A 19,018-nucleotide genomic window follows, 5' to 3' on the forward strand; every position below is an offset into this window, starting at 1 on the left:
TATTTATATAGTTTCCTGAGTAGTGTTACAGTGAATGACTTGTGAGAGTTTCAGGTAAATTTGACTCATGACTCTGCTTCAAAAGTTAGATAGCTTCACAAAGAACAACCAGAATTAAAATTTTCCTCCCACTGTAGATTGTTGATCAGAAGCTGGTGGTGAGGTGTTAATCGCTGCTTGTCGCCCGTTTTTTATTCTACACAATGCACAAAACACTATTAAGTCGAAACTCAACCTGGTTGCAAAAGTCATCTGAAAATGGTCTAAAAATTGAACAGTGTGTGCCCAGATTAATTTGTGCAGAGAACGAATGAGAATAATTCTCTTTGCCCATTCATGACCCGGTGCAAGGGAACTATGAAACGGTGAATGTTTTTCCGAAAGCCAAACATAATTGAAACAGATGGAGCATGCTTGAGTCAGAGTGATTACCAGCTGGATGAAGAGATTGAAAAGGTTATTGCTTAAAGGTTGAGTACCTTTTTTTGATGAAAGATACTCGTTTTTTTTTTTCTTCGTTTTTTTTTTTTTTAGGTGAAACCGTTAATTAACCATATCTACTCAGTGGTCATCAGCCTTGTACTCTCCATGATCTGTGTCTCTTTTTATTCACTGAACCAGTGAAACAGACAAAACAATATCATCTGTCTTGTGAACGACAGACAGACAGACAGACAGACAGACAGACAGACAGACAGACAGACAGACAGACAGACAGACAGACAGACAGACAGACAGACAGACAGATAGATAGATAGATAGATAGATAGATAGATAGATAGATAGATAGATAGATAGATAGATAGATAGATAGATAGATAGATAGATAGATAGAGTTGTTTGTGTTAGCAACCACTGCACCTATCCAAACACAATGCCTTCAGTTTGCTGTTTTGCTATACACTCCAATGTTTTTGTACATGCCAGAAATTAGACCAAAGCAGCACATCTGTTCACTGAGTCACCTCCAGCCTGCAGCTCATAGATGTAAGACAGCAAAATGCTCATCTTTGATTTTGTAACTCTGTATCAGATTTCTATTAAGGGGAGCAGAAGTGGCAGTAACTGATTTTACAGATAAAGTTATTTTTGTAATTATTCCAGCGCTCTCAGGCAGGTCCAGGATGGGCTTCACTGATAGACTAAATCCTGCTCCTCTGGAGATAATCACACCTTTCTGAGAAACATAGTCTTTCTCCTCTCATTTCTCTGAGACCCGACTAAGAACAGTAATACAAGTTAATAATCATCTTGTTCTCTGCCATTTTTGCATTAAAGGAGCATGTTCACTAGTCCATGTTGATTAACAAGACTCTAGAAGACCACGCAAACCGTTTCGTCTTATTTTTTTAAGCACATCATTAAATAAAATTTGAAGTCAGCTTTGCTGTAGCATGTTCAAATTACTCTCTGATTTGTTTTTTAATCAGAACAAATAAAGAGTTTTGTGACTCATCAGACAATACCTGTGATCTTCACCAGTTATAATTCCAACGATCAAAGGCTTAGTGGCTAGTAAGAGAGATAAAATGAATTTATATTTAGCTAATTAAAAAAAAAAAGTTATAACCAAGCCTCAATTAGAATCAATATCAAACCTTGAATTAGAATTTTAAAAGGATGAAATGGCTTAAAAGAAAAGATCATATCCACCATTTACCATTTTACCATGTAAATGGTAAAATGGTAAATGGTGGATATAATCAACCATTCAGCAACTGTTACTGAATGACTGCATTCAGTAACAATAATTTATGTGTAGATTAGAGACGTGTTATAAAAGACTGAGACCCAGAGTACATTCAAATTACTTGATAATCCCAATCAATGAGTCTTTATATTATGGAAAGCTGTGGACAAGTAAATAGCAGATTAACAAAGTAAAGTTTTTGTTTTTACATCTTGGTAGTACAGCATATCTGGAGTTGAATGTATGATGAGTAGTGACTCACCTCTCACTGTAAAGGTGTGTTTCTTATTTGATACTGATCCAGAGATTAACATCAATCGAGTTAAAATGGAGTCTTGATGGATGCAGAGCGGAACCAGAGAGCAGAAAAGAAGGAAGAGGTTCGGTCAGACAGAGATTTAAAGGGACGGTATTACGTAAAATCAACTTTATTGAGCTTTACATCATGCTATAATGTTATTCTCTCATCAAAAACAAACCTGGAGTGTTGCCTTGACTCTTTCATTCATGTTTGAGGAATCCTTTAATCTCCTGTGGCAACCATCCAGCTGTGCAAAACACCTTAGAGGACCGAGTGCCGCCTTCAAGAAGTTTCCAAAATTCTGAGCTTCCGCCTCACAGAGCAGCCTTCCCCAATGACTTCTTCACTCAGTTCCTTCAGACTAGCCAGCAGCATTTAGCAAACATCTGGTGAAACTGTGCATCTCCTAAGCTCATTATAGGAGCTACCTCTCAGTGAAGCATTGGTAAAAACGTTGTTCAAGGGTTAATAGAGAATCCGTGATAACTTCCTGAAGGCAGAGCTACAGAAAGAGCAGGAGTTTTTAAAGAGACAGAGGCCCAATTTTAAGGTGTAATATTATGAAGTCAAATTTGATATATGTAGCATTTTTATAACAACTGAAGTTAACATAGTTTCTTGATTGTACTAGAAAATCACACTATGTGTGTGGAAAATACATAATACAGACACAGATTTGTCGCAATTCTGACCACTACCAGAGATTGTTCATTCATAGCATGACCAATCACAATGACTCGTTGAATAAACTTGATTGATAGGAGTAAAGACACTTAATCTCTCTTTTGGATAAATAAAGTGAATGACAGGAAACTGACAAGAACATTATGGTCAACAAAAGGATATCTGTATTCCATCACAGTCCAACGCAGTGTTTCCATGTTCCATGTGCAACAGTGGATACATCTACACCTGAAATACATCCCACCCCAACATCTAGCAGTAAGACCACCTTTTTGACTGAGCTCATCTCCAACTAATTAAGAACATGCGCTGCTGAGTCACATACCTATACCCTACACCTGCAGAAGGTTTTCGCTGGCCTTGGCAATCCTTTTTGTCTTTTGGTATAAACCAAATAAAAGAGTCCGGCACTGAATGAGAGGAAGCAAACCAGCACTCACAGTTCAGCCAGACTCTACTTCCCACGACGCACCTGCTTACTCTGTGGCTATGACTCTGACCTGAAGAAATAGTTTCCTGCTCAGTAGGAGCAACGCATCCCTGCGGTGATTCAGCTCCTGCACTGGGACACAATTATCTGCCACAAGATGCTTCTACAGATATATTTTTAAATTTGTTTTTGGAGGGGACAGGTGCACCGATGGGATCTGGAGACACAGTAAAGCTCTGTGGAAACAGCTCCCCTGGCTGTGAGGCAGAGTGGGGAAAATAAATCCTGCAAAAATATGTTGGATAATAACTGCCCTGTTTGGGTTTTATAATGTTTCCTTTACAAACACATTCTTGGAGGAGCATAGGAATCCTTGTTTCTGGGGACATATTAAAAGGAGCGTCAACATTTGCACTACTTTGCTCAGAGGAGCGTGGTTCCCTCAAGTTGAAGATCAAACACAGCAGATGGGGAGAATGCAGATGGGACCTCTGGTGTGTGTGAAGAGAAGAGGAGAAAGCCTGGCTGCAAAAACTTCACACTGAGCGGGTTTGACTGTGTGTGTGTGTCCATGATTTAAAACAGCAGGAGCGAGAGAGGACGGCGTGGTTTCATTATTTCCTATAAGAAAGACATCAAAAATGGTGTGCTGATCTGTGGCACATGACACCTGATGCTCTGTGCAGAATGACATCAAGCAGCCTGAGTGGCAGCGACAAGCAATCTGCTGGAAGGTCTGTTATTGTGAGGACGCCATCTGTACATCTGGAACAGTGGAAAGTTACTGAAAACACCAAGCAGCAAACAGAGCCTCTCCAAGGGAAAAAAAACAGACTGCCAAATACTACGATGACTAATAAAGAGAGCATGGACATGAGTGTGTTTTTCTGCAGCTTTGGAAAGGGAGTCTGGGACAGAACCCAGGTCTGACTTCTTCTTCTCAGGCTAAAAACCAGCACTTGATCCATCCGTCCGTCCGTCCATCAGGTGGACAGGGCTGGTGCCTGTCTGCAGCAATCACTGGAAGAGAGGCAGGACACTTTATATATTTCACTTTACAGATGCATAAAGCTGGAAGCTCAATTCAGAAAGACCCAGAATCCTCTGTTAGCAGCAAACGCAGCTAACCGCAGTTATGCCATAATGGCCGACACAGACAAAAACATAATTGTAATGTGGAAGTAAATAATGTGAAACTTTAACTTCTTTTCTGTTTGTTTTAATGAAAATCAAAAAAGTTTTGCATCTGTTTATATTCAGCTCCCTTCAGTCTGATACCCCAGAATAAAATACAGTGTTCTTTTTCAAAATAAAATGAAATCTTTATTATTTCAAACAAGTAAAATGTCAGATAATAATTTAAAGAAAAATAATTAAGAAGAAAACAAAAAATATAACAAACATTAAAAGACAAATTATGTGAACCTATATATTTACTGCTGCCGTTGCATTAAAATTTTCTCTTATGGGACAATAAATGCTTTTTCTATTCTATTCTATTCTGTTCTATCCATCCATTTTCTTTACACCCTTGTCCGTTAGTGGGGTCGGGAGGTGCTGGTGCCTATCTCCAGCTAATGTTCCAGGCGAGAGGCGGGGTCACCCTGGACAGGTCGCCAGTCTGTCACAGGGCTATTCTATTCTAATGAAAGCTAAATATTCGGTTTCATTCAAAAAAATTAAACCAAATATTAAGATACAAATATAGATTCTCTGTGGGGTTTGTGTTGGGTCAGTTTGGTAACTAAAGCGTCTATTGATACTTTTCCTTTTTCTCCTAGGCTGAGGTGTTGTAATAAATCCTTCTTGTTCACACAAAGAATGTTGTAGCCCTGAAAATCTTTAGTGTGATTTGCTTTACAATCCATAAGTTGAGGTTATTTTTTTCTACCAGACATTTTCCTTCCACTCAACTTTTTTTTTTATCAAAATGCTTGGTTACAGCAATCTGTAAACAGCCAACCTGTTTAGTAATAACTGTTTGTGGCATAGCCTCTTAGTATCTGTTAGACAATTGTAATTGTTTACACCAGAACAAACCTGTTTAAAAATGACTTTCATTTTTTAATTAAATTACTGGGGAGAAAAACTAATATTTCAGTTACATTTTATTGTTTAATATAAGGTGCATAGTTCAGTTTAAAAAATTTCAAACTGAAAAATAAGCATGAAGTCCATATTGCCTCATGCTGCTCTTGATGCCAGAAAATCCTTAGATACAAAGTGTTGCATCGGTTTTTCCTTCACAAAACTGTTTACAAAAGTAGAGGAAGAGTTTTACATCTTATCTGGGTCACCTTTTCCTCACATGGCTTTGTTTTTATTACTGGCAAATGTTGCACCGGACAGATGTGGCCCAAATGTCAGAAGCTGCCTTTGACCTGGGTCACAACAAGTGTTTAAAAAGCGAGAGGAGAACCCAAAGGAGATTTTGGTGTTTTTCTTCTGAAGCAGCATTTAGGCAAGCTGTTCTTGGCCTGACTCTGCAACATCATTCAACAATAAACTTCAGCCATATTTGTGTTGACAGTTATTTGCTAACTCAGTGTGAACTGAAGAGATCAGTTGTCGTTTTTCCAACTGTCTCTATCCAAGAAAGAAATTCTGTCCTACGTGTGGACAAGTTAAATGACCAACTGGAGAAGTCTTATGCTCAGGACAGACAAATATTAAACTATCTGGCCTTAATGACAAGAATGTGTGTGTTTGGAAGAGCTAAATGTGTTAAACTACCACATGCTGAAAAGCTTTTAAGAACTTTACCATGTTAAAATTGCTGCATATTACTACTCGAGTCAATACAACCCAGCCAATCTAGAAAGTACATGCTGGAAGTACTGGGTCACCCTCTGTCACAGGAAATCAATGTCTTTGTTATGACTGAATAAGGCACTCCCCAGTGATTCTGTGCCATTTTCACATAACATCATACAGATAGCTACATCATAAATGCGTAAAGGAGCGTTATGGTAGATCTTTCCTCCCAGCAGCTATCAGACTGTAGAATTGCTCACAGCAAACTGTGTATTTACATCTCTGTGCAGTTTCACTCATTCTAAATAACATTTCTGCTGGTATTTGCACATTTCAGTTGATTTTTATTTTTCACATATTGTAAATACTTTGGCTTTTAATGCACAATGCACTTGCATATTATGTACATAAAAAAAGAAAAATGGTCCTACTGGGTTGCATACATATATATATCCATTGTGACAGAGTAAGAGCCAGAAAACTCCAAGCCAAAGCTGCAGAGGAATCTGGGTCAGAGCTAGTTAAAAGATTTGTGTGTGAGCCGTGCTCCTCCATGTACAGCGTGTCAGTGTGCAGAATCAGGTCGCTGTAGTGTTGGAAAAAATGCAAGTGAAAATAAAGCCTTGTTCTGTGGACTCTCACGGGAGCTGCTGTGTGCATGAAAAACATGAGGTCACCAGGCAGCAAAGGGTGCAAATTAAGTCCAGCAAATGGAGGCAAAAAAGTCAAAACTGTTCCGCAAAGACAAGTTTATTTCTAAGAAATCCGACAAAGATCCAGACCGTACAGACAGTACTCCAGAAAATGACGAGGCAGGGAGAGAAAACGTTGGGTAGCCACAGTCCAAACCCGCTCTGCGTTGGTGGCCAACTACAAACATTGATTTGAGATACTGAGGGAGGCACTTAACAGCTGCATTCATGATTGTGCAACATATCATTGATCAGTTCTTCTCAAAAACACCTGCAGTTACAGTGCATTCAAAGTTAGGTGTCATTATCGGTGAAGGTTAAAAAGTCTGGACAGAAGCGCAATTAGTACCAAAGTAGAGAGTGACTGTCTGAACTCCAGACCGGCGCTAAAAAGACGGAGAGTGCAGACAGGAACTCAATTAGGAAATTAATTATTTGTCCATCTATCCTATTCCCCAGTTAGACAGGCGGGCCTCTGACTAATCCCCCCCCAACCACCACCCCCAGCTCGGTCAGTGAGATCACCCAAGAGGAAAAGTGGTTCAGTCTGTCCACAATGGTTTCTCCTTCCAGACCTCCACCTTTCATCCACATCTTCAACTCTTCACAGTCGAGCGTTTTAGTGAGGGCTTGATGCGGCGTCTCTTACAGCTTGGCTTTGCCCGGCTGCAGCTGCAGGTTTTGGAGCTTCATGGCCAGGCCCATGTTCCCCGTGATCTTCAGCTTGCCCTGGAAAAATGCCTGGGAATCGGATGGGGAGAGGGAAGTGAGGATGGGTAAAAAAAAAAAAAAAAAATGAAATGAAATAAATAAATAAATCAGCTTCAGAACAGCTTGGTACTGGTGTTAGAGTGAACTACGCAGCGGCAGTTTTAAGAGTTACCGTGAGAGATTAACTCAGCCGGGGAGAAAGTGGGGCAACGGCAACAAAAGCTTATGACACGACAGGAAACGGCACGGCAGGCGCACTCAGAGCGGAGCAGTGAATGTTGGGAAGACTAACTTAATCTGGAAAAACAGAATAGAGCCATCGACTGAAATGCAGGCTCTGCTCTCTGAATCCAAAAAAAAAAAAAAGTTGGTTGTAATGAGAAAAATCTAAAACGTTCTTTTGTGCCTAGTTTGTATTGAATAATAACTACCTTCTACAAATCGGAGGCTACGTGGTTTGATTGAGCCATTTTTCCAGCTCAACCTGGTTTTGTGAGTTACTGCTATTACACACAATAAATTGGAGTTACAGATTCTTGCAGCTGAAAAGATGAATGCAGCAAAAGAAATATCAATAAATAATGAAAATGTAAGGATTTCCCAGTATTGCATCAATAAACTAAGTTTGGAACAAATACTTTTTTCAAATGTTTGACATTTCATTTTGGCTTTTCAAACCAGACCCCGTCCTGCTCGCCCTGCCTGCCCACAGCTCCCTGCTTCAACACACTGGTCAGTTTAGCTGGGCTATTAATTAAAACCAGAAGCCAGCACAGTAAAGCTGAACAAGTTGCAATATAAATTGCTTTAAATGCTGAAAACAAACTAAAAAACACAAGTAAATGCAGTGATGTAATAAAGGAAAATAAAAACAACAATAATGATTAGAGGAGCATAAAAATAGAATGCTGCTTCTCCATCTGCAGAACCAGAACCTGAGAGGTCTGGCAGGTTGATCCAACCACAGCAGATCTTTAATGTGTTGTGGTGCTGAACCGTTCAGTGGTTCATAAACTAACATTAAAGTCTATTCTCTGAGCTGCAGGAGTCAGTGGAAGAACTTTAGAACCTGTGAAGACACTGTTACAGGAAATCAATGAGTAATTAACTAATCATTCGTTATTACTGAGGAATTATTTTTTATAATTTCAAACACAAATTGATGCTACAATTTCCAAAAGCTCCAAAAGCTGACTTTATTTCCCCATTTGACCAGTTGTTTTCACTGTCAGTGATATGTATTGACAGTTAGACAATACATATCACTGGAAAAAATGACTGTATTAAATTACTGTATTCTGTTTATTGTTTATAATAATTGGTGCTGTTAGTGAAGCAGCCTCTTTGATTGAGTTTGACATGAATGATGCATAAAAAAATCAAGACAATTATGGACAATCCTGAACATCCTCTTCATGAGACCGTCTTAGAAAAACCCGAGTGTCTTCAGTCAGAGGCTTCTTCAGATTCGTTGCAATACAGACTGGCATAGGAGAGCTTTCCTGCTAAAAACCATCACTATATACATCAACTGTTTGAAGAATTTTGAATCAATACAAGATATGACGTTCGATTTTCCTTTGGGATCCATAACGTGTTTTTTTTTGCTAGTTTTTTTATTGAAATTTGAATGACTGTATGCAGCAGCAGACATGCACCCCAAAAGATTATGAAATAAAATAATTTCCTTAGTGACTTTTATTTTTATTGGAATAAGTACCACAAAGTCTTCTATATATGAAGTTGGCATCTTCTGTGTGAAAGTCTTAACCTCATTAAGAACCTGCAGCTAATCCTCAGAAAGTGAGTGGACCAAAAACTGTGATAACCTCCAAGCACTGATAAGACCAGACCGGCCCCCTATCAGTCAGGATTCCAACATGTCACAGCGATCTGAGCAAGTCTTACAAAACAAACCTGACACTTTGCACAAACCTCAAGAGTTTTCTTTAAAAAGTCTTTAAAGGGCCAGTATTAGGTTTTTTCCATGCACACAGTCCAATTGTATAGCTTAATCAAGTAACTATGTTACCTTCAGTTGTTATATCAAACATGACTTAAATTATAAAATCAAATTTCTTTTAATGCCTTGAAATTGGGCCTCTGTCTCTTTAAGAAACTCTTTTTGAAGCTTTGCCTTAATGAAGTCATCACAACATGGCTCCTCTATCAATGGTGTTTCACTAAGTAGCTCCTATAATAAGTTCAGCAGATATAAAGTTCCACCAGGTGTTTGCTAATTGTTGCTGGCTAGTCTGAAGGGAGCTGTAGGGGAGGGCTGCTCTGTGAGGGGGAGGATCTGCACCTCGAAGGCGGAGCTAGGTCCACCCAGGACTTTTGCGCAACTGAATGGTTGCCATGGAGATTAAAGGATTTCTCAAACATATGAAAGAATCAAAGCAACACTCAGGTATATTTTTGATGAGGGATTAACATTATAGCATGACAAAAAGCACAAAAAAGTTGATTTTACATAATACTGCCCTTTTAAAACTTATGAAATAAAATCATTCCTATTAAGCAGGAACAGGCTTTATTAGCATCATCTGGGAAGGCAAACAGTAAAGAAGGAAACTGGAGAAACTCTGTTGTTTCATGACAGTGGATTTTTTTGGACAACCGGTCAAATGAGACAAAGCTGTTATGGACGCAGAGGTTCTTAAATAATTCAATGTTTGGTTTTGGTTGCATGATCCATTAGAAGATGAGGTTACCTGAGGTTACTTCTTAAACTAACAGAGCAGTTTTTATCTGCTGCGTTCACTCTGAACGCACTCCAACTTGGATTATTCCCATTGAAAGACTTTTTTCTTTTTTTTTTAAGTAAGTCTGCGACTGAAGGTTACTTGGTTCTGCTCCGGCAGCTTTCCTCCTCGGTGAACAGCACTCGCTGTTTGACACTGATAAAAGTCGTGTTCATACAGGCTGCGTCCTGGAGGTCATCATCTCGTCGCAGGATGAGGGTATGGACGGTCAGATTGAAAAAAGGCTGCTGGTTTCTTTTTTTTTGTTTGTTTCTTTTTTCAAACACACTTTTAGAATGTTCACAGTAATTCTAAGATGATCCTTGCCGCCACTACTTTCATCAGTTCCAGAAGCAGCCAGACATATTTCATAACAATGATGTGATTTAATGAGCTGGAATGTTTGTAATCTTCAAGTGCCTGCTGTCTTTCTCTGCGCTTCCCACATTTCCATGTCTCAGTAGGGGAAAAAAAGAAAATAAAAATAAAAAAAACAACAGGCTTCTCCTCTGGTGAGATGTCTTATAGGATACGATGTGGTTTGTATACTCACCGTCTGTGGGTTCATTTTCCCGGTCATCAAGGCCAACAAGTCCGTGTCGGACATGGCGATGGTGCAATCTGCTTTCTTGTCTGCAGAGCAGAGATAAAGAAGTTAAACATCAGACATATTTGCTGAGTCAAAGGTAGTCTATGGAGATAAAGCAGATACGTAAGCAGACCTTCAACTTCGACCTGAATCTGTGACTAAAGGGAGCCTGCAAGTTTTCCCACCTGTGTCGTTGTGAACGCAGCCGCTGCCGTTCTTCACATCCACGATCCAAGTGGCTTCCTGTCCGTTTGGGCCGTCTTTCACTTTGAAGGCGAAAACTCCTCCAATTTTCTTCACAAACTGCTCCCCTTCCTGGAAACCGCAGAAACGGTGAACACTCAGAGAACCAGACACACGCACAAAGTTGTCTCTGCCCCTTCGATCTGTCGGAGGAACGGGACAGTTTAGCCGTTTTCACCCCTGATAGTCTGGTTGACTCTGTTCCATTCAAAATTGCAACATTTGTTACATTTTCAGCTGAAAATGTAGCTGCGTTTTCATTGAACAGAGTTGCGCAAATTGAAATTACGAAAATAAAATTGCTAGAAGGAAAAAAGTTTTTCTATAAGGATGAGGTGGTTTTTGGTCTGATCAAAATAGATATACTTTGCAAAAATGGCAATGGAAACATTTTTGGCATCACAAGTCACATCATGATCAACATGTTGCTACTGTCGCAAACGATGAAGTCGATGACAGGAAGTAGTTGGAGGATGACGGTTTGTTTTTGTTGGTCAATTTTAAAGAAGCTGGAAAGGGAAGTGGAGGGAGTCTCCATGGCGATCTCCATCTGACTCTGAAATTCACTGAGTTTATTTTCCCAGAATGTTCCTGAACCAGGGATCCTGCAAGTGTCTGATGTAAATGATAAACTCCTGATGTTCTCTTTGCTTTAGTATTAATTTGAGAACCACATGAATGGTTAAACTTAATTTACTTGACAAGTAAGATAAACTCTGAGTTGCTTCAATGCATTCAAAACCTTAAGAGCGACGAACAATGCCTGACATTTCTCTTCTCCAAGTAACCAGGCATCAAGGTGAGCTGCAGCACAGATAGAAAAAACACCAGGAAGACACAAAGAGAGGCCAAGTCTCTGAAAACAAGATGTAATGCTGATCAGCTGATCAAAAGTTTCCGATTACAGCTTTAGAAAGTTACAAATAGAGCTACAGGTGTCAACAAAAGGAATTAATAATTGGTGAAAAACAGCTTTTACTCCAATCTCTGCTTTCTTTTGGACTTTCAAGAATTCAATTAAACAATGGTTCATATGCTGAATATGGATCAGGTACTGAACACATGTAGAAGTCCATAATGACTCCGTTCTCTGATAAAAAATTACACCCTGTCAGCCGTTGTCATTTAGTCTTTCTTTGTGTTTTCAGTGGGGAGGCGCCAACTGCAGATTTCTTTTCCAGCCTTAAAAAGCCCAACCTACCCGTTCTGACTTTTTTTTTTTTTTTTAACTGACACAGTGACACTTCTATCTTCATGTTTCTGGCATTTATGACAAATCTTCACAGCCGGTCCTGCCACAGAGCTGGAGATCAACCTGCCTTCCCCGAGGTCAGGCAGAGGTAAGTGCTTCAGGACAGCAGAGTCAATGAGGAAACCATTTGCTGATTGAGTCAGCATAAGCTTGACGTGATGCGTGTGCGGCGAGGCGGTCCCACTGTGCCACCAGGAGCTGGTGCAGCAGGCACACACGTGAGCACAAACAACTGAATAAACTGATGATTTTTTTTTTTATTTACGCAGCAAAAACCTGAAGCATCCCATAAGCCGTGGGTTGGTTACCAGTATCAACGTACGCTGAGGTTTTAAAACTGATCAGATGTTCTGTCATTCTGTTCCTACAGTTAGAATGGACTGCCAGAGAAGTCCAGAGCTATTTTCAGCTGTTTAAAGCTTAGAATGACAAAGCGACGCCTTGCTGTGTACTGCAAGTCATCTTACTGTCATCTTAGAATATCTGTGTTATCCTTAGATATTTATCTGCTTTATGACAATCATTTGAAACTTCTTAAACATAATTTCCATAAGGGCTGGGCCATATGACTGAAAAATGATATTAGCATTTCTTATCACTTGATAAATAATAATTGATTAGTTTTTATCTTAAACATCCAGAATTCTGCCAAACTGGTTACGTAACCTTTCAGCTTTTATCCATAATTTCTTCTTGAGCTGTTGCACATTTTTTTTAGGTTCTGGATCTAAGTTGAGTGAAATTAACAACATTTGATTAGACATATTTTCTACCAGTGCTTTATGTAAAATCCACTTTTTAAGCTTTGCATCATGTCATAATGTTATTGCCCCATCAGAAACATTCTTGGAGGGTTGCCTTGATTCTTTCATGTATCCTTGAGAAATCCTTTAATCTCCACGGCAACCATTTAGCTGTAGAAAACTTATGGGTGGACATAGCTCCGCCTTCAAGATGCAACTCTTCCTCAGAGCTGCAGTTTCCAAACTTCAGAGTTTCTACCTCACAAAGCAGCCCCTCCCCCACTCAGCTCCTTCAGACTAGCCAGCAGCAATTAGCAAACATCCGGTGTGAACCCGCTTATCTTATTACACAAGCTACTTCTCAGTGAAATCCTGGCAAAAACGTTGTTAGAGGGTTAACAGAGGAGCCATATTGTGATGATTTCCTGAAGGCAGAGTTTCAGAAAGAGCAGACATTTCTGAAATAAACAGGCCCTATTTCAAGGCATTTAATATCAAAGTCAAATTTCTTTTAAGTCATAGTTATATATACAGCATTTTTTATAATAACCAACAGTAACATAGTTACTCGATTGCTCTATGTGCCTGGAAAAAAACATAACACTGCCCCTTTAAGAAGTGAGGAATTTCTCATTGCATCAGTTGGGGTTAAATAACTTGCTGCCAGCTGGAAGATAATTGCCCATGCAGTAATTATCTTACAGCATGCTCCTTCCTGTTGCTTAGTGAAATCCAGTTGTTGATTTTTTAGTGCATTACCAGCAGTAGAAATAATTGTTGTTGTTTTTCAGTTTTAGATCCAAATGACATGCTTTATTTAACATGAAGCTGCTGTATCTTCACTCAAGGTTCTACCATGTTAAAACTTCTCTGTGAGTTCATGTTTAAAGTAAGGCTAATTGGTTGGTGTGTGTGTAATGCAGTCACCTCCTGCAGCTTCTTGTTGATCTCCTGGAACACAGCGTGGGCCTTGAAGCCCTCCAGTCCAGTACCAGCGCTGGTTCGAACGGCTCGAATCCTTCCCATGAAGACGACGAGCAGAAGGACGAGACGCAAAGGACAGAGAGGAACACAGATAACATCTTCGTTAGTTCGTTGTGATTCTTTCATCTTTGGAGTCACTGTAGGATCAGTGACAGAACTTTGATGGCTTCGTTCATTGCATGTGATTGCCCCCACACACCCTGAGGTGACACACTCCATCACTTCCTCACCTGAATCTTGGTGATGACTTACCAGAAGGAGATCTGGCTGATGACTGGAAGTCTAACTTAGCTGCCATTTATGGCAAAACACACAAACATGAGAGGAGGCTCAGCACCTGCTAGCATGGATTTTCTAGTTTGAGAAAAGTTTGTGATTTGAATATTTTTTGATTTATGTATATGATTTTTGCAACTAATAAAATTCGGTTGAGGCTATAGAATTGGTCTGTTTTATAAGTAGAAGGAAGTTAAACATCATGCCTTATTTGAACTGAACAAATATATCAGGTGACATCAGCAGGTTACTGACCTTATAGGCTGGAGAACTTTTATTAGATTAAAATTGTCACATTTCCTACGATTAATTAATGCTCTAATGTTCACTTTGTTTATTGAGCAGCGGGGTATTTAAACGGTGTAGCATCAGTTTATAGCAATTATAGTCTTTGCTTAATATGAGCAGCTGTCAACGGAAGCCCAGCTGATAAACCCGACTATCGGCTTTTGCTTGACATTCGTCCCAGTCCCAAGCTAACCGGGATAAACAGGACCAGTGATGGTGACCCTGTGACATGGTTCGATGCTAAATGAAAACGGTATGAATTTAACTCGCCTTACCTTGGAGTGTGAATTTCAGGCATTCTGCTGTAAGGAGTACGGAACGAAAAAAGTGCTTCTGCTAAAACAAACAAGCAGATCTACTGCTGTACTTTCTCCTTTCTCCTGCTGATGTTAGCTAACTGCAGCACTTCCGGGTTTCTTCCTGTCTTTTGTCATAGACATGAGTACCCAGACTCGATTTGTCGATGTCAGATAGCAGCGAACGGTCTTAAATTTGTGCAGCTTTAAAGCATAAAATATGATTTTAACAGCCGCATGGCATAAAATTCTTTTTTCAATAATAATGATATGTTGTTTCATCATATCATTATCTTTTCTATGTTTGCCCTCAAACATAGAGAAGGAGTAGAATATTACGGGGTGCCATTTGTAAAGTTAGTCTAAAACAAACAGTAATAATTTGTGTTATTTAGCCTGTCATGAGAAGGAAGAAACTGGAAGATCGTTTTTCAGTCACGTTTTCACCACATTTGTTAATGAATGGAAAGGAAGAAAAGAAATGTTTGGAACTGTAACACACATTTTATGAATACCATTTTTTTTCATATTGTGACATTTAATTTTTTTTTGTTATTTCTTATGTATGATTTTTCTGTCTTTTTTTAACAAATGTCTTTGAAAAATGAATCCCCATTTTTTTCTTTTTTGTCAGGCTAAATAACCTAAATTATTGATGTATTCTTTTTTTTACAGTGTAACACACAATCCATTGTATGGGGTTGAAAAATGATGAGTTATGTTCTTGTACAGAGAATGACAAAAAAGAGTGACCATGAATTTATGACATTAAGCTGAAGAGCTCTTGGATTAATATCTAACAAGACAATGAGCCGAAGCACAACAGCAGGTCCCCTTCTGATTGGCTCTGAAGATTTTAAATGAAAGTTTTACAACAATCTATTCAAAATCTGGAGTTTAATCTAGTCATGTGACATGACTTTGGTCAAGATGTTCACGCTAAAAGGAGAAAAAAACTAAAATAAATTAAATAAAAAAACCTCCACTGCGAGAAAAGACTTGGCAGTTAATGCAAACCCTTGAGTCTAACTTTTGCTGCCAAAAGTTACCAGTTATTAGGGGGCATTTAATGTGTTTATTATTATTATTATTATTATTATTATTATTATTATTATTATTATTATTATCATTATTGCTCAAAACTGGGGTTGTTGTTCTTCCAGCAAGACAATGACTATAAAGGTACAATTGGATGATTTGCATCAAAAAATATTTATGTGCTAGAATGGCCTAGTCCATGACCAAACATAAATCCCAGTGAGGATCTGTTATTAGATTTGAAGGCTGATGCCTGCAGACACTTTCCATCCAGTGAACCTGAGCTATTTTGCAAGAAAAGAATTTGGTCAGATGTGCAAAGCTGATAGAGACAAACAAACGGTAAAACCTTGGCAGCTTTAACTGAAGCATCCTTTAGGATAAACAGCATATATCTGATCTATTCAGAGTAAAATTACTGACATTTTTACACTGCCACAAACTGATGCTTTGTTCCCTGGGTTTGGCTATAGAACTAGAAACGTCTGTAGATTTAACATCATCTTAAAGTTGACTGAAGATCTATTAAGAATCTCTGTGCATTAAAAGTGTGCTGACTTCCACAATCCATACATTCCACTAAAGATGTTTTTAAAGCAGAAGAGACTGCAGAAAATACTTCAGCACTTCAGTGCATACAAATTGAAACCAAAAGAACTTTAAAAGCATCTTATCACGTAATTTATTTTCTTTAAGTCTTTGACTTTCAGGGTCCAAGTTTCATGCTTTAATGACTGCAGAAAAAAAAGATTCTGGTAGTTTAGTGGTGGAATCTTTTATCACTGCATTTCAATAGTTTGCAATATTTCTGCAAAACCACTTCAGCTTGTAGAAAATGTAATCAATTATCCTGAGTTGATTCCTAAGTGGGTCGAAAAGTAGAGGGTTGAAAAGACCTCCTTCTTTCTAATTCTTTATTAGTCAAATTCACTCACAAAAGTGACTGACAGCAGAACTGTAGATTCTACCAAGAATCTACAGTTTCTTGGCAGACTGTAGATTGCTGCTCTTCCTGGAAGTAGAAAGGCAGTGAGAGGTGTAATGTAATACAGAAAGAAGTTACCAAACAGACTATATGTAGTTGTAACATCCACTGAAGTCACAGTGGAAAAAATATTCCCGCCCACCCCTAATTTGTTTTTAAACAGGTTTAATTTTTCATGTCCAAATGAATAAATACAAAAAGCATTTTTCAAATGAAGGACTGAGTGGAGGACAAAGTAACTAGAGAGAGCATACTGTGGAGGGAGTGGAAATAACAAAAGAACCAGAAGAGCTAATTCTAACAAGACAATTCTTCTAGTAAGTGGGTGCAGCTGGGGGAGGTAGCAGGCAGGGGCAAATGAGGAAATAATTAAGAGCTGTGACGGGGAGCAGAATGATAGGCTGAGGTGAGGAAAGAAACAAAGGGAATGAAAGGGGGAAGGAAACCTGAACAGTAAACAGAAACAAATACTAATCTGATGAAACAATTAAAAAAAACACACACACACACACAAACAATGAGACTAACTGAACTGACACAAAGGATAAACTAAGACATTAAGAAATATGGAAATAAATAATAAGGACATGATCAAAATAGAAAATAACTGAAGCTATTTTAAGTTGTAAAACACCTATGGACCATAACAATGTAATGACACGAATTAGGGGGAAAATTATATATCAAAAAACCATGCATCATGCACTAAGTTAAACTGATAGTGACCATGGTTATGATACATTGTCAGGATTTCAGTTTGAAAATTAAATTACAATTTAAACTGCATTTAATGGAGTTACTTTAAAAATATCAAGTTCTTTGATCATCCACTGATGTAGTCGGATGTGTGTGCTCTTTGGAATGTCTGGATTTGTGTGTTTATGGTTGTTTGACCCCAAGCGTTGTGTCCCAGAGTCTGATCACACTCAGCAGGACTGCCAGAACAAAACCATGATGGTTGATGCCTTCTATTTATAGCCTCAGGACCTTCAAAATAAAATCCTTAACCAGGCATGATTCTCTCTGGAACTAAAATTTTGAAAAGCCTTCTATGCACATTTATCAGAAGGGTGTGGTTGTTTCAGACAACTGTTTTCATACTGCAACACGTGTCTGTCTGAGTCCAACTGTAGCTTAGATCTGAAATGGAAGTTTTAGACGGTAGAGTTTTAAGGACAACATGTTTTACAAAAGTAGTTTTTTAATTTGAAATCTATTTAAAAATGCTCCTTGCGTTGAGAGAATACACAAAGAATGATTAATGAAAAAGTAGAAATTTTCACAATGAGACAAGGAGAGTTCTCATTCAGTCGGTGTTTGCAGAGAAGAGATGAAAGGAGGAAGAGTGGGCTTGGTGAGGGGGAATGGCTTCAAGGCCAACAACTCAAAGCCCTTTAACTCATTTCTACGTTTGAATCAAGACCAAAAGATGCTCATCTGTTATTGGTAAAATCCAGTTTTATTTTCCCCCAAAAAAGCTCAAACATCACATCGAATGAGTAGGGAAATTGCGCTCTCTGCTGGTTAGATGAGCACAAAACATGCTGGAAATGAACCCGTGGGACCACCACCAACCTCAGTGCATTTTACTGAGATTTTATGGAATAATAGACCAACACAGTGCATTAATGTAAAACGGAAATAATATATTACATGATTTTCGAATTTTTGGCAAATAAAAATCTGAAAAGTGTGGCATGCAGACAACACAAACGAGTCCCTAAAAGCTGGGAACATAAACAACACAATTTTTGCCCGATTTTATCACATATTCCTGGTAGGGAAACATGTGTATCAGTCTGCATTGTGTGGGAACAATTGCCACAAAATTCTGGTCAAGAATGGAGTCAGTACAGTCACATTGTGATAAAAAAATAGAATAAAAAATAACCAAAGACAATCAAAACAGAAGTAAGATATTTCAGATTTAACTCTTGCTTAACACCTTTAAGCAGGCATTTTCAAGAGATACTTTTCATCTGACAAACGAGCCTCATTGGGTCATATAATCTAATTTATTGAATATGTCTGTATTTCAGAGCAAATCTGGCTGATACAGGACAGAAAAAAGTGCTGCATGTGTCACAAAAAGAACTAAGACATTTCTATGTGACTGTAATTTAAGGAAGTCTCAATTCATTAAACATTATGATGGGGATGGTGGCAGAAAGTAGGAATTCACCCTGCAGTCAGTGGGTTGCTGGTTCAATCCTCCCACCTCTAATGATGTCTTGGATGAGACGTTTCACGCCCCCCCCACCCCCCTTACCTGCTGCTGGTGGTCAGAGGGCCTTGCCTGGTGGTGCATGGTAGCCTTG

The 19,018-nt window shown here is 38.8% G+C and overlaps 1 protein-coding gene and 1 non-coding gene across 2 annotated transcripts; both read right to left on the reverse strand.

Moving 5' to 3' along the window:
* Positions 1-1,637: 1,637 nt before the first annotated feature.
* Positions 1,638-1,739, reverse strand: LOC148160008 (small nucleolar RNA SNORA69). The gene has a single exon (XR_015762789.1). It is a non-coding gene; the product is annotated as a small nucleolar RNA SNORA69 (small nucleolar RNA).
* A 4,854-nt stretch (positions 1,740-6,593) lies between these two features.
* On the reverse strand, positions 6,594-14,817 carry scp2b (sterol carrier protein 2b). Its single transcript, XM_015004309.2, has 5 exons — positions 14,657-14,817; positions 13,761-13,851; positions 10,781-10,910; positions 10,560-10,639; positions 6,594-7,292 (listed from the first exon to the last, which is right to left on the reverse strand). Exons 1-5 carry the CDS (start codon positions 14,677-14,679, stop codon positions 7,197-7,199), a joined length of 420 nt encoding a protein of 139 aa, XP_014859795.1. The 5' UTR covers positions 14,680-14,817; the 3' UTR covers positions 6,594-7,196.
* Positions 14,818-19,018: the final 4,201 nt, after the last annotated feature.

This window comes from Poecilia mexicana, unplaced genomic scaffold (genome assembly GCF_051168715.1).
Source record: "Poecilia mexicana isolate PSO_F unplaced genomic scaffold, ASM5116871v1 scaffold_4, whole genome shotgun sequence".
NCBI classification, from domain to species: Eukaryota; Metazoa; Chordata; class Actinopteri; order Cyprinodontiformes; family Poeciliidae; genus Poecilia; species Poecilia mexicana.

Coding starts and splice junctions, on each gene's coding strand:
- scp2b (XM_015004309.2), bottom strand. CDS start 14,679: ATGCCTGAAATTCACACTCCAAG. Junction 13,852..14,656: donor CCTGAAATTCACACTCCAAG/GTAAGGCGAGTT, acceptor CTTCATGGGAAG/GATTCGAGCCGTTCGAACCA. Junction 7,293..10,559: donor GGAAAATGAACCCACAGACG/GTGAGTATACAA, acceptor TCCGATTCCCAG/GCATTTTTCCAGGGCAAGCT.